The sequence below is a fragment of the Ursus maritimus genome, unplaced genomic scaffold, assembly GCF_017311325.1.
Source record: "Ursus maritimus isolate PB19 unplaced genomic scaffold, ASM1731132v1 scaffold_12, whole genome shotgun sequence".
In the NCBI taxonomy this organism is placed as follows: Eukaryota; Metazoa; Chordata; class Mammalia; order Carnivora; family Ursidae; genus Ursus; species Ursus maritimus.
Window position 1 is genome coordinate 53,231,472 of NW_024423564.1, and position 16,504 is coordinate 53,247,975.

At 37.2% G+C, this 16,504-nt stretch overlaps 1 protein-coding gene and 1 non-coding gene across 2 annotated transcripts in view; both read left to right on the forward strand.

Moving 5' to 3' along the window:
* DOCK7 (dedicator of cytokinesis 7) overlaps positions 1–16,504 on the forward strand; it is a 201,827-nt gene that overhangs the window by 34,934 nt on the left and 150,389 nt on the right. The window contains exons 5-9 of the mRNA XM_040627213.1: positions 2,507–2,636; positions 2,736–2,948; positions 3,316–3,401; positions 14,474–14,540; positions 16,031–16,180. Coding sequence (XP_040483147.1) covers positions 2,507–2,636; positions 2,736–2,948; positions 3,316–3,401; positions 14,474–14,540; positions 16,031–16,180 — 646 coding nt within the window. The remainder of the gene's footprint in view (positions 1–2,506; positions 2,637–2,735; positions 2,949–3,315; positions 3,402–14,473; positions 14,541–16,030; positions 16,181–16,504) is intronic.
* On the forward strand, positions 10,703–10,895 carry LOC121102142. The gene has a single exon (XR_005834234.1). It is a non-coding gene; the product is annotated as a U2 spliceosomal RNA (small nuclear RNA).

Sequence of the window (16,504 nt, forward strand, 5' to 3'; positions counted from 1 at the left end):
GGGCTACAGGTTTTAAAGTATCCCTGAAAGATAGAAGATAAAGTGCAATTGGAACATAAGAGAAAACCGCAGTACAGAATAATCTAAGGAGACGATATATGTAAAAACCTCAGTAGGGTTGTAAACTCCAAAGTAGTGAACTCAGGCAATGGAAGGGGGACCTGGGGTAACTGTTGAACATTTGGTTACTTTGACCCCTGTACCATGTTTGCACAGGACTGGCTGCAGAGATATTGGTGTCTTTTTTTGGAGTAGTGGTTTTAGGGGCTTGAGCTGATAATATAGTGTTCAGGGTGGGCATGCATTGGAGTGAAGAAGGAGCCCCTCATACCCTGAAGAGTAGATACTGGCAGATTCTGCCTGACAGCATGATTGCCTGTTCTCCACAACCACAGGATATGGGCTGAGCTGCACAGATACAGTGTTTTCAGGCGGATATGGGGTCCCAGATTTAAAAATGAGCACAAAGCCCAGAATTGCCAACTATTTGATGAAAACCAGCATGCTTCAAAGAGAATTATCAATCTACAAATAACAGAACAATTTAAAATTGGCAGTAGTTAATAGAACACAGATCAAGACCCATAAGTATAATTATTATCTTCAAGGAGAGATGAAAGGATATGGTAGACATATGAAAATCAACTAGTTATCTTTGGAAATTAATATTTTATTCAGTGAAAAAATATTAAAAACTCAGCAGATGGGCTTAATGGCGGAATGGACGTGACTGAGGAGCGGAATAGTATGCCATAAGATGAAACCACACCATTCGTCTATAATTCAGCACAGAAGGATGAAAGGACAGAAAGTACTTCCTTTATTTATTCATTCAGCAAATACTTGCTGAGAGTCTGGTATGTGCCAGGCACTATGCTAAGCAGTGATGATACGGCAGTCACCAAAATTAATTCCCTTCCCTCGTGGAACTTACTTTCTAGTTGGGGCTGAGGGCAATAGACAATAAACAAACACAGATAAATATTAATAGATGTGGTGGAGGTAACTCTTATGGAGGAAAAAAAGTAGGGTGAAGAGGATAGGGAGAGCCAAGAAGAGCTGCTTTGTAAACTAATCAGAAGAGACCTTACAGGTAAGGCGAATTTGAGCAAAGACCTAAAGGAATTAAGGAAGTGAGCCCTCTGGAAATCTGGGGGAAGATAGTATTAAGCAGAAGGAAGAATAGCACATGCAGAGGCTTCATACAGGAAGCGTGCCAGGAATGTTCAAGGAATAGCAAAGAAGTCAGTGTGGCTGGACTAGAATAAATGAGGGACAGAATGCCGAGATATGAGGTCCTACCAATGGTGGTGTGTGTGCCGGGTTGGATGGATAATCATAGAGAGCCTTACAGCAAGCAACTAGAGGTCAGAGTGATGATTTAGAAGAGTACTGATCATGAATCATGTCATTTTTCTAAGCTTTTGTGAATTTTATAGTCAGTATTTTAGGACATAAAGGAGGCAGAATGCAACACATTTCTGGTTTATTAGAGCAGCTTAGACATGCAACTTTACAAATTAAGGAACTTAAAACATTTCACGAAAGATTAAAACTTTTGAATAAAACCTTTCATGTTACTATATTTAGTATCTTTATTTTAGTTCTTTCAGAGAAAAATGTTTTATTTTGTGATTACACTGGGATGTGAACATTATGTAGCTGCTATTTTAATATCTTTAGCTACAAGACACAATATGAATGATTCATATCAAGTGTGATTCTTTACTATTTCATAAATTCCCTGGTGGCAAGAACCGTATTATCCTCTGGTAATCACAATTGTTTTTGCTCCAATTAAAATTTTCCCCAGCTGGACTATATGAGGTGTGGAGCAGTAATTGCTCTTTGATCTTAGTGTCTGTTTAATGCTCTTGGATATTAGATTTTTAGGAAAGAAGGTTACATTAATTTAAGAGTTATTCTAAGTCTAATATATATATTATGTAGCAATATATGTTAACTAATATATGTATACAATGGTGTAGATCTTGCTGTTTTTCTTTTTAAAAGTCTGCAGCTTTAGCTTGTTTAAGATCTCTTATACATAATGACATATAGGAACTTTCTTTGGCTATTTGAAATTTTAAGATTCAATGCTTTGTATTTTTCTGCCTTTTAAAAATTTAGATTGTTATGAATGTGGTATATTTCTACTCTCTCATTTTATTCTTTAGCCTGGCTTCCCATCCTTTCTTTTTACTGAAAAGAAAAAAATTATCTGAATTGAAAGTACAACTTAAGTTATAGATACGTGGTTGTCATGGAAAGAAGGAGAATGTGACTTACTTCTGGAATCTCCTAATCTGCTCTCTAGTTGGAGTAAAGGAACTTTGAACAGAAGTCTTCTTAAACTTCTGGTTAAATGTTTAACACAATCAGAACTGCTGGAATGTATCCTTATTAATGTAAAGAAATAATACCGAGAACAGTTGGCTTGTTACATAATGATGAAATGAAAAATTTCCAAAAGCTGACATTTATTTAACTATTTTATTTTGAATAGATATCATAAACTGGGAACAGGATTTAATCCTAATACATTAGATAAACAGAAAGAAAGGCAAAAAGGTTTGCCAAAACAGGTCTTTGAATCCGATGAAGCTCCAGATGGTAACAACTACCAGGATGAACAAGTAATACTTTTATTTTTAAATGACTAAAGAAATTATTTTAAAGTAGTTTATTTTTTATTTCTTTATTAAAATGTTTATATTTAATGTTTTGCACGACAGGATGATCTTAAAAGACGTTCAATGTCAATAGATGATACTCCAAGGGGTAGCTGGGCCTGCAGTATTTTTGACTTGAAAAATTCGCTTCCTGATGCTTTGCTTCCCAATTTACTTGATCGAACTCCCAATGAAGAAATAGACCGTCAGAATGATGACCAAAGGAAATCGAACCGCCACAAGGAGCTCTTTGCTCTACACCCGTCACCAGATGAGGTATAGATACTTGGATATGAAGAAGCAGATGATTATTAAAATAGTATTTTGGGAGTATTACATATAGTATTATAATAACATAGGGAATAAAACTTAACTGAAACATAGGTATAGTTTTTAGTAAATGAAATATACTTTTTACTTGAGTGAATACATTATACTTAATCTATAACCTAAATGTAACTTCTGTGAATTGAGCACACTTAGGATCTAATACTGACTTCTGTTTGAGGGTAAATCGGTCCTTGTTTCTGTACTCAGATGTGAAGATTCAAAGCATTAGATTAATAAAATAAGTTCTTAAAAAATTATAAAGAGTTAAAACATGGTAAGAATGTTCATTTTAATGTTGCTTGTCAATTTGCAGGAAGAGCCAATAGAACGACTTAGTGTTCCTGATGTGCCCAAAGAGCACTTTGGTCAAAGACTTCTTGTAAAATGTTTATCACTCAAGTGAGTATTTATTTTGTTTACTGTATAACTTTTATTTTTCAAATAACATTTTGAGTATTAGTATAACAAAATCCTAGTAAATTTTATGCTTGTATCTGTGTTCATTTGAGAAGTATTATTCTTCTATACATGATTTTAAATGCTACTAAGCATTAAAACTGATGTATGAAGCTGAGCTAAAGAGCATTTTTGGCTCACAGGTGGAGATGACTCTTTGTCACAGCTATATATAATATAATTAGTCTTAAAACTTGAAAAGCATTTCCTAAATATCTTGTGTTTACCACATGCTGTACTTGGCTTGGGGAATATAAAGGCAGAGTAGCTTTTCCCTTAAAGAGTACATAGTAGGCTTTGTGGGTTTTTTTTTTTTTGTAAGTATATATTTCTTTATGTAAAAAAGTTATTCTGATCTAACATCATCAAAGTGATTTATCTTGAATTTATATTCTGCTTCACAAAATGCTTTCTCTTATTTTAATACACCCTGTCTTCAGTGTAATTGTATAAGGTAGGTATTATTTTCTTCATTTTACAAATGAGGAAACCAGGATTCAAAAGCGTTAGCAGGGATTAACGGGCATGCTCATTGTTTTGCACCCAGTAACTGAAAAAACCTCTATGTTCTTTTCATTATATCATGTTAATATTATAGTTAATTGTTAGTTCTGACTTAAGAAAAAGGAAGTTTCAATTCATAGAACTTTCTAAAAGCAGCAGCTCATGGGGATAGACCACTTCTACATCTGGATAACTTGGACAGCTTTCCTTTGAAAGTTAAGGCATTCTATATTTAGTTAGATTTATCTAGACACCTATTAGTGCTTTAGTGCATTGAGTCTTTTGAATATCAAGACAGCTAATATCAGCTCTTATGATCTTCTTTTGTTTTTTTAAACAGTTTTATTATGATATAATTTACATATAAAATTCACCCTTTTAACATTGGGGAGGGTGTGTGTTGTGGGAAGTGCTGTGCATTGTGTAAGACTGATAAATCATAGACCTGTACCCCTGAAACAATACATTATATGTTAATTAAAAAAATTCACCCTTTTAAAAGTCAGTGGTTTACTTATTTGTTTTTAAAATTTTAATTCTAATATAGTTAACAAATGGCATTGTATTATTTTCAGGTGTACAGTATAGTGATTCAATAATTCTGTGTATTAGTCAGTGCTTATCATGATAAGTGTACTCTTAATCCCCCTCACCTATTTCAGCCATCTGCCAACCCACCTCCCCTTTGGTAACCATCAGTTTGTTCTCTACAGCTAAGTCTGTTTTTTGGTTTGTCTCTTTTTTTGTTGTTGTTCGTTTGTTTTGTTTTTTAAATTCCACATATGATTAAAATCATTCGGTTTTTGTCTTTCACTGATTGAGTTATTTCACTTAGCATTATATTTTCTCTGTTCCTTTCTACTCTTGCTCACTTCTTTTTTTGGGTTAAAGATTTATTTATTTGAGAGAGAGAGCATGCATGAGTAGGGGGAGGGGCAGAGGGGGGGAGAGAGAGAGAGAGAATCTCAAGCAGACTCCACGCTGAGTGCAGAGCCTGATGAGGGGCTCAGTCTCATGACCCTGAGGTCATGACCTGAGCCAAAATCATGAGTTGGTTGTATAACCAGCTGAGCCACCCAAGCTCCCCTCTTGCTCACTTCTCTCATGATCTTCTGGCTTTCTTTAGTGATATACTTGGATTCCTTTCTGTTTATTTTTTGCATATCTATTACTGGTTTTTAATTTGTGATTACAGTTAAGTTTGAGTATAACATGTTATGCATAAACAGTCCATGTTAAGTTGGTGGTTGCTTAAGTTTGAACCCATAAACAGTCCATGTTAAGTTGGTGGTTGCTTAAGTTTGAACCCCCCCCCGCCCCCACATTTTAGGTATATGGTGTCATACTTTATATCCTTTTATTTTGTGAGTCCCTTGACTGACTTTTACAGATATACTTAATTTTACTGCTCTTGTGCTTCCTATTTTTCTTACTCCTGCTTATGGTCTTTCCTTTCCACTCAAAGAATCACTCTTAACATTTCTTGTAGAGCTAGTTTAGTGGTCATGAATCCTTCTAACTTTTGTTTGTCAGGAACCTCTTTACTCTCATTGTATTCTGTATGATAGCCTTGCTGGATAAACTGTTCTTGGCTGCAGGTGTTTTTCTTTCAGCACTTTGAATATATCATGCTACTCTCTTCTGGCCTGCAAAGTTTCTGCTAAAAAGTCAGCTGGTAGCCTTCTGGGGTTTTCCTTGTATGTAACTGTTTTTTTTTTCTCTTGCTGCTTTTAAAATTCTCTGTCACTACCTTTTCCATTTTAATTACTATGTGTCTTGGTGTGGACCTCCTGGGGTTGATTTTCTTGGGGCCTCTCTGTGCCTCCTCGATTTAGATTTCTGTTTCCTTCCCCAGATTTGGGAAGGTTTCAGCTATTAATTCTTCAAATAAATTTTCTGCCCCCTTTCCTCTCTCTTCTCCTTCTGAGATCCCTATGATGCGAATGTTATTACTCTTGATGGTGTCACTGAGTTCTGTAAGTCTCTTTTCATTTTTCATTAATTTTTTTTCCAATCTTTTATTCAGCTTAATTGCTTTTCCATCACTCTCTCCTCCAGGTCGCTGATCCCTTCTTCTGCTTCCTCTGGTCTACCGTTTATCCCATCTAGTGTGTTTTTAATTTCAGTTACTGAGTTCTTAGTCTCTGATTGGTTCTTTTTTATGTTTTCTGTTTCTTTGTTGAGTGTCTCACTGAGGTCCTCCCCTCTTTTCTCGAGTCCCATGAGTATCTTTATGACCATTAGTTTAAATTCTCTGTCGGGCATATTACTTATCTCACTTTTGTTTAGTTCTCTTGCTGTGATTTTGTCCTGTTTTTTTTTCATTTGGGACATATTCCTCTGTCTTCTCATTTTGTCTAACTCTCTGTATCTGTGTCTGTGTGTTAGGAAGGTAAGCTACATCTCCTGCTTTTGAAAGTAGTGACCTTATGAAGAAGAGGTCCTGTAGTGCCCTACAGTGCGTTCTACCCTGTTCACCAGAACCCAGTGATTCAGGGGTTCTCCTATGTGTGATGCTTGCATCCTGCTATCGTGGTTGAACTGCTTTTGCCTTCAGTCCAGTTATCTGCAGTGGCTCTCTTTGCCTGTTGTGGGCAGAGTGTGGTCCCTGTGTTGTTAGTGGGCTGGTCTGGGGCTGCCTTGGGCTTAAGTTGAGTAAGACCAGGTGTTTGCCAGAGATGTAGCACCGAACTGTGGGGCACTTTCCCTGTTTTGTCTCCTGAGAAGCTTTCATTGGTGGATGAGGCCTGCAGTCAGACCAGCTGTCTGCCCCCAGCCCACTGCTGGGGCCATAGGGGATTGGTATGTGTGGTTATCTCTCCTTTCCCCAGGGGAGTTACTTTGGAGTGGTGCTGGCCTCTATTGGGACTGCTTGCACACTGCCAGGCTTGTGGCATTGCTTTGGATGGGTCTGGCCAAGGGCATATTGCAGGGGGCAGGTCTGCAGGAGAATGAAGAGGCACGGTGTGCTGTTAGCAAGTTAGGTGGAGAGTTGGCACTGTTCTGGTTCCTGCAGTTATCTAGGCTGGGGGGTGGGAGAGGGAAATGGCACCCACCAGCTTCTTTGTTCCTGAAGAGGTCTTCCAGTGGTCCCTGTACCTCCTGCACATGCTCTGAGATTAGTAAACACCAGAATTTTTTCCTTTTTTTAAAGGCTATTTTTGAATTTATTTCTAAAGATTTTATTTATTTGAGAGAGAGAGAGAACATGAGCTGGAGGGAGGGGCAGAAGGAGAGGGAGAAGCAGACTACCTGCCAAGCAGGGAGCCCAGTGTGGGGCTAGATCCCAGAACATTGGGATCATGACCTGAGTCGAAGGCAGACATTTAGTCAACTGAGCCACCCAGGCGCCCCATACATCAGACACTTTTCAAGCTGTTACATCTATGCTATAAAATCTGAGGGGCTGGGGCGCCTGGGTGGAGCAGTCAGTTAAGCAACCGACTCTTGGTTTCAGCTCAGGTTGTGATCTCAGGGTCATGGGATCCAGCTGCAAGTTGGACTCCACACTCAGGGTAGAATCTGCTTGAGTTTTTTTCTCTCTTTCCCTCTGACCCCCTCTCCCCCATGCACACATGCTTTCTCTCTCTCTCTCAAATAAATAAGTAAATAAATAAATCTTAAAAAAAAAGTCTGAGGGACTGTTTGTTGTGCTGTCTCATTAAGGGTGGGGACTCAGTTTCCTTTCACCTTCCTGGCCCTCCCAAAGCCTTAGCTGCTGATTTTTAAAGTTCCAGGTGTTAAGCCCCACAGATGGTAAGAACTGGTGAAATTTGGCTCCTCAGATTTTCAAAGTCAAATGTGTTATGGGGATTCGTCTTACCCCTGCGGGTTCCCTGTGCCTGGGGTGCCTGTTCTGACGGTATGTTTTCTTCCCCCTTTCTATACCTATTGTTTTCCTCCCTCCTGCAGGTCCGTTTAGCTCCTGACCTTGTCTCTGCCCTTCCTACTTTCTTTATGTGGCCTCTTCTCTATGTTTAGCTGTAGAGAGTCTGTTCTGCCGGTCTTTGGGTTGTCTTCTGGTTTATTTACACCTATGTGAGTATTATCTAGTTGTATCTGTGAGAAGAGGCGAAGCTTAGGGTCTTCTTACTCCACCTATTCCCCGGAAGGCTAAAGTCAGTGGTTTTTAGTATACTCAGAGTTGTTCAACTATTACTGTGACTAATTCTGGAACATATTCATCACCCATAGAAACTCCATACTTGTATTAGTCTGCTCAGACTGCCATAACAGTCAGGGTGGCTTAAACAACACAAATTTATTTTCTTTCAGTTCTGGAGGCTGGAAGTTGAGGATCAGGGTGTTGGTAGGATTGGTTTCTGATGGGGCCTCTTTTCCTGGCTTACAGATGGCCACCTTCCTGTTGTACCCTCACATAGCCTTTCCTTTGTTCCTGCATGAAGAGAGAGAGGTCTCTGGGGTCTTTTTCTCTTTTTATAAAGACACTAGTCTTTTTGGCTTAGGATCTCAGCCTTATGGTCTCATTTAACCTTGGTTATCTACTTAAAGACTCTCTCTCTAAATGTAGTTATATTGGGGAGTAGGGCTGCAACATATAAATTTTCAGGGTACACAATTCAGTTCATAAAAGTACCGTTAGTGGTCACTCCCTATTCTCTCAGCCCCTGACAACCACTAATTTGCTTTAGGTTTCTTTAAGTTGGCCTATTCTGTATTCTGTATAATTCATGAAATGGAATTATTTAATATGTGGTCTTTTGTGTCTGGCTTCTTTCACGTAGCACAATGTTTTCAAGGTTTATGTTGTAGCATATATCCATACGTCCTTCTTTTATATGGCTATTAATATTGAACCGTGAATACAGCACATTTTGTTTATCCATTTATCAGTTGATGAGCATGTGTTGTTTCCACTTTTTAAAAAATAATAGCCTTATTGAAATATAATCACATATTATGCAGTTCACCCAAAGTATACCCAGTATAGTTCACCAGTGGATTCACCTAGTTCACCCAGTGTTCAATTCAGTGGGTTTTAGTATATTCACAGATTTGTGCAATATCAACACAGTCAATTTTAGAACATTTTCATCATCCCAAAAAGAAATCCCATATCCATTACGTTTCACTTTCCCCCCCAATTCTTCCAGCCTTCGGCAACCAATGATCTATTTTCTGTCTATATAGATTGTTTATTTTGATCATTTCCCAATAATGGAATAATACAGTATGTGTTTCTTTTTGTTTGGCTTCTTTCATTTAGTATAATGTTTTCAAGGTGTATCTATGTTGTAGCATTATCAGTACTTGATTTCTTTTTATGGGTGAGTGATATTTCATGGGATGGATACACAGTATTTTGTTTATCCATTCATCAATTGATTCAGTTGATTAAGTGGAAACAGTTGTTTCTACTGTTTTAGCTGTTATGAATCATTTTGCTTGGACATTTACTTATAAGCATATGTTTTCATTTCTCTTGGGTATAGACCTACGTGTAGAATTGTAGTTGATTTGGTAATTCTATGTTTAAATTGTGGAATTGCCAGGCTGTTGTCCAAAGCAGCTGCACAATTTTACATTCCCACTAGCAAGTACAGGGCTTCTAACTTGTCTACATCTTGCCAACACTTTTTATTATCTATTTTTTTTGATGATAGTAGATGTGAGACATCTCATTATGGTTTTTATACTTACTGACTAATAAAGTTTTAAATTTATTGTTTCTCCCTTAAATAAAATAGAGAATGGTTTTTCACATCATTTTGAGTTCTTCAGTTTTAGTTTGGTCAGCTCTTGTTAAAAATTCTGAACCAAGGGATGCCTGGGTGGCTCAGTTGGTTAAGTGTCTGCCTTTGGCTCAGGTCATGATCCCAGCGTTCTGGGACTGAGCCGTACATCGGGCTCCTTGCTCAGTGGGGAGCCTGCTTCTCCCTCTGCCTCTGCCTGCTGCTCTTCCTGCTTGTGCTCTCTCTCTCTTGCTAGCTCTCTCTCTGTGTCAAATAAATAAATAAAATCTTAAAAAAAAAATTCGGAACCAAGAAAAAAAATATATATGATTTCTCTATCATAAGAAAAATCTAGGTTTAAGGTAAGGAAGAACTTAGTCACATTGTGATTTCAGAAAGGGTCAGAAATGATAGTTTTATTTTAGTCATCAATTTCAAAAACTGATACCTTTTTGAAAATAAGTTTTCTTACATTTTGTTTTCCAAGAATAACCTTCCTTTATCCTGCTTGTTTCTAATATTAAGAAGACTGTGAGTCAGCAATAAAGTGGTCTAGACATTCAGGGAAACCCTACCCAGGCATGGTTAGCTGTTACAAAACTAAGAATTTTTTGGGAGCCTTGAAATGCTAAGAAATCTTTCCACAGGGGTAAGCATTCTGTAGCGAATTTTTACACTGGGGCTGTTGCCCAATGCTGTTTTAATGGACTCTACAAGAGAAAGAGCTTGCACTCAGGGTGGAAACAGATTCTTGTGTAAGTACACAAGATTTTATAGGAATAGTATTCTAGGTAGTAGAGATATTTACCTGTTATAATTTTGGTCCTAACGGGGAGAAATTTATATATGAAACAGTGAGAAAAACCCAAAACAGTAACTCCTCTTGAGTTCATAACCATAAGCTTATGTACTATCTGTGTGGTTCAGAAAACTCCAACTAACAGTGTGGTTCCAGATTTGTAGTGATATTATTATCAGACAGAATTTACTATAAGTCATAAGAGGGTTAGTAAATGTTGATAAAATGTTCAAAACTGTATTATGAAAATTGTATGAAAGCAAATGTGTTAAAATACACCCCACTAAAATCTGTTCTTATCAGTTTAATATCTGATGCATCCTCTAGCCAAGGACAGTATTTTAAATGGATTTTTGGAACTAGGAGGTGGAATAGGAGCTTGCTCCCTCCACTCCACACATCGACCTGGTATTGTAGTGCTTCCAGGACACTGCACCCTCTCAGGGGGAATTAAAAAAAAAAAAATACACCCCACTAAAAAAAAAGAAAAAAGCCTAAAAGAAATAAACCAGTATTTTGTTAGTTGTGTGTTTTCGTAGGCCTCTGAGTGATTAAAAATTGCCTGTTTTTGGATGTTTTAGAATTCTCAACATTTCAAATAAATGAGCACTTATAGTGAAAAAAACCCAATCTTTTTGCAGTTTAGTAGCCACTGTGTATCTAATGCTCAAATAGTATTTATTTTTTAAAAAGATTTTATTTATTTATTTGAGAGGGAAAGAGAGGATAGAGAGAGAGCATGAACTCACAAAAGCAGAGGGAGGGAGAAGCAGACTCCCACCTGAGCAGGGAGCCCAATACGGGACTCGATCCCAGGATGCTGAGATCGTGACCTGAGCCAAAGGCAGACACCCAACCGACGGAGTCATCCAGGCATCCCTCAGATAGTATTTCTTGACGAACTCAAGCATGCACATATTTGGTTGCATGGGAGTAATATGGTATGCTTTTTTAAAATTTTCTGACTCAAATTATATACTGAATGTATGAGGGGTATACATTGAAAAAAGAGAAAAGATAAAAAAGAATAAAACAACCACTATGACAGTCCCTTTATATAATGGAAGAGCCTTTGAAACATTAAAAAAAAAAAAATCAAATTATGTATCTCATTTAAAAAATTCTTGGAGGAGCATTTCTTTTTTTTTTTTTTTTTTTTAAGATTTTATTTATTTATTTGACAGAGAGACAGCCAGCGAGAGAGGGAACATGAGCAGCGGGAGTGGGAGAGGAAGAAGCAGGCTCCCAGTGGAGGAGCCTGATGCGGGGCTCGATCCCAGAATGCTGGGCGCACCCCCTGAGCTGAAGGCAGATGCTTAATGGCTGAGCCACCCAGGCGCCCCCAGAGGGGCCTTTCTTAATGTGAAACACACTGTTTTTTTCCTCAGGATTTCCAACCTTTGTTCATCGTACTAACAATATGGATCTTTAAATATTGTCCAAGAACATCATAGAGAAAGTTATACATGAATTTTATGGTGCTAAATTACAAAGTAGGATATTCATTTTCTGAATAAGTAATGAACATTTCTCTTGCCTTTGATCCATTTTTGCTTATTTTTATCTGAATTTAAAATTTATACGAAAATGCAAAAGGAGGCAGGGCAGTTTTGAAGCACTTTACGAAAAAAACGAGGTGTCAAGATTTAATATGAAGCTACGTAATTAAGACAGTATAGCGTGGACACATAATTAGATAAACTGTCCAATGGAATAGAGCTAGAAACAGACCTATATGTGTATGGATTTTTGCTTTACTATTAAAGTGGTACGGCACTAGTCCCTGTCTTATCCATGGATCCAGTTGCCAGTGGTCAGTTGCTGTCCAGAAGCAGGTGATGATCCTTCTGATGTATTGTCAGAAGGTCAATAGTAGCCTAACCCAATGTGGAAGCCTATGTCATTCCCCTCGCTTTATTTCATACATAGGCATTTTATCCTCTCATATCATCATAAAGAAAAGGAGGATGAGTATAGTACAATAAGACATTTGAGAGAGAGAGATGACGACATTCACATATCTTTTATTACAGTATGTTGTTGTAGTTGTTCTATTTTGTTATTAGTTATTGTTGTTAATCTTTTACTGTGCCTAGAGTATAAATTAAACCTCACAGATTGTGTATGTATTGGGAAAAACATAGTATATATAGGTTTCCGTACTATCCACAAGGTTTCAGGCATCCATGGGGGGTCTTGGAACATTTTTCACAGATAAAGGGAAACAAATGTATAGACAGTGTGGAAAGGTAATCTTTTCAATAAATTGGCAGGACAGTTGGATATCTGTTTCTCTCTGTTTCTCTTTCTTTCTCTGTCAAACAGAGGGAGAAGATATTTTCAATACATTCATTTGACAAAGTGTCCATATACAGAATTCATAAAGAAGTATAAATTGAGGAAAATGTTAAATAAGAAATAGAAAAATGGTCCAAAAGAGGATACCTGTGTGGTCATAAATAAACGAAGAAATGCATATTAAAAGTCCAGTGTGATACCACCCACCCACTGGAGTCACAAAGTCCGAGGGAGTGACGGTAACAGGTGTTAGAGAGGTTGCGGAGTAGTAGGCTTTGTAGAAGTTGAGCTGTGTAGACGGTATCACCAAAATCCCTACTCTTTTGGCTTCTGGGTTGAGTCCTGCCGGAAGAGGCATCAGCAGGAAGTCAGAGGGTGGAAAAGCGTGAATTCAGGGGTATTTATTTCTTGACTCATTCCCTGCAAGGTCATATTGATTGGTTGCCTCCTTCTCCCAAGGCCACTGTTTCTGTGAAAGGCCCTTATGTATCTTTTCTTTCTAAATTTTGGTTTACCGCTTCCAAGGTCTCTTTAGGTCAAGGATTGGTAATGACTCCCTGCTATTGTTGTTCCCAGAGAATTGTACTCTCTGTAGTTGTTCTTCCTAAATCTTGTCCAAATCTTTGTCAGTCACCCTTCATTAAACTCTTAACCCAATGCGAATATGTTATCTCCTGCAAGGACTTTGATAATACTCTTAGGATTAAAAAATGAGCGGTGTAGAACAGGGTTTTTATAACCTTGGCACTATTGACATTTTCGTCTGGATAATTCTTAGCTGTCAGGGACTCTCCTCTACAGTGCAGAATGTTTAGTCACAGCCCTGGCCTGTCTCACTAAATACCAGTAATACTCCTGCAGTAATGATAATTTAAAATGTCTCCAGACATGGCCAAATGTCCCCTTGGGGGCAAAATTGTCCTTTGTTGAGAACTACTGCTCTAGAGTTTTAGTTAACCTAATGTTACATATAATTTCCTTCAGCAGATGTTTACTAAATGTTTGCTGTATGTAAATCACTGTCCTTGGAAGTGAAATTAGACATCTCAATTTAAGCGTACAGTTCAAAAATACATTTTGGCATATTCATATAATGAAAATTACTATGCCAGCATTAAAAAATCATGGTTTGATTAATATTTATGACAGGGGAAATATATCCATAAAATAATAAGTTGAGAAAGCAGACTACTAAATATATGGTGGCACACTTTGTTTTATTTATTTTTTATTTTTTTTTAAAGATTTTATTTATTTGACAGAGAGAATACAAGCAGGGGGAGCAGCAGGCAGAGGGAGAGGGAGAAGCAGGCTCCCTACGGAGCAGGAACCCCAATGCAGGGCTCGATCCCAGGACCCTGGGATCATGTCCTGAGCCGGAGGCAGACGTTTAACCGACTGAGCCACCCAGGCGCCCCAGCACACTTTGTTTTAAAAAGATCCATTCATCAAGTGTATTTTTACATAGACACAAGTGTAGATGGATAGGCCCTGAAACCGTTAATTTTGCTTCTCTCCATGGGGTGGGATTTTGTGTGTTCCCTTTTTCCTCTGAATTTTTTTTTGTGTGTTTTCTTAGTTTAGTTTAGTTTTTTTTTTTTTTTTACATTGAATATACAAGATTACCTAGAGGAGGTAATTTTTGGTTTAAACTGAAAGATACACATGGTAAAGTGTTTCAGAAAGAAAAGTTAAAATCCTTTTTTTTTTTCTTCTTAAAGGTTTGAAATTGAAATTGAACCCATTTTTGCAAGTTTGGCTTTATATGATGTCAAGGAAAAGAAAAAGGTAAGAGTATATTGTTTGAACATAGTCTTTTGTCCCAATTCTTGGTTTTAGAAACTTGTTTTTAATTTGTTTTATAAGATAATTTTTTTTTTGAGAATTGTTAAACATGTATCTTTTATTTTTTATTTTTTTTAAGATTTTATTTATTTGAGAGAGGGAAAAGTGTGCGTGTGTGCATGGACAGGTGTGGGGGTGGGCAGGGAAAGGGAGAAGCAGCATCCCCGCCGAAGGCAGAAGCTTAACCAACTCATACACCCCAAACATGTATCTTTTAAAAAGAAAATAGAAATTTAATTTATTGAGGCTTGTTAAATATTTTCTTATTATAAAATAGTTTAGCTAATTCCTAGTTTTTATTTAATGGAAAGAGTTCCAAAAGCAAGTAGCAGAAGCAGCTTTCTTTTAGTTTAAGAAAAGTTAATATAAGAAAAGTATTTTAGGCAAACAATGTATAAAGGATTAGAATCATTAGGAATTTTTGATGATGCAGTTTTAAAATTTACGCTAGCTAAAAGATAATTTATGTGTGCTTGAAATATTTTGTCTTAAATACTGCTTTAGTTTTACCATTATATCTGTATTACTCTTAGGAGTTTTTCAGAGGGCTATTTCATACAGCCTTTCTTGTTTTTTTTTTTTTTTTTAAAGTTTTGATTTATTGGGGCACCTGGGTGGCTTAGTCTTTAAGTGTCTGCTTAAGCTTGGGTCATGCTCCCAGGGTCCTGGGATCAAGCCCCACCTAGGGCTCCCTGCTCACTGAGCCTGCTTCTCCCTCTGCCTCTGCCTGCTGCTCCCCCTGCTGTGCTCTCTGTCAAATAAATAAATGAAAAATCTTTAAAAAAAAAACAAACCAAAGATTTGATTAATTTGAGAGAGCTGGAGAGCGAGCGAGCAGGGAGGAAGGGCAGAGGGAGAGAGAGAAGCAGGCTCCATGCTGAGCAGGGAGCCCGTCATGGGTTCGATCCCAGGACCCTGGGATCATGACCTGAGCCAAAGACAGATGCTTAACTGACTGAGCCACCTGGGCACCCCTCATGTAGGATTTCTTAACTTATATTCTAAGCCTAATTAATGTGTAGTAGAAACTAAGTACTTTTCAGTGACTTCTGCTGTCAATATATTACAGATTTCTGCAGTGGAGCTCTGCTCCAGCAGCTTGTATTTGCTAAATCAAATCTGCTAAAATATATAATTTTTTAAAGACTCAGTTTGAGGTAGTTCATCTTAATAATTTCTTTGTGTACTTTATTACAGGTTACATATCTAATCAAAGAAGTTAGGGATATAGTTCTTTAGAATAAGTTTCTTGTATATTTCCCAAATAGTTTGTATATTTCTTTTTACCTTGTTTTAGATACTAAAGATTGCTCATTGAAATGTATCATAAACTGTATGTTAGTATAGTGTTCTAATATCTATAATATTTTAAGAGTGTGCTTGATTTTTGTAAAATGTATAGATTTTAAATTTAATATATGAATGTTTTTTAGATTTCAGAAAACTTTTATTTTGACCTTAATTCTGAGCAGATGAAAGGATTATTACGTCCCCACGTACCACCTGCTGCCATTACCACCTTGGCAAGATCAGCTATTTTTTCTATCACTTATCCTTCACAAGATGTTTTTCTTGTAATAAAGGTGAGACTAATGTTAAATATATTGGTTTATTTGTGTGGTGTCTGTCTACTTGTCTCTATTAATATTGCAAGATTTTCAGGGGCAAAGATTTTATCTTTATTGTTTTCATCTTAATTTTTGTTAACACAATATTGGACGTACACTATAAGTGCTTCCTAAGTTTTTTTTTTTTTTTTTTTTTTTTGAGTGGGAGCTCTGTTAGTAAGGATTCTCCAGAGAAATAGTTCAGTAGGATGGAGACACACACACACACACACACACACACACACACACACACACACACACATTGATTTTAAGGAATTGGCTCATGTAATTATGAGGGGG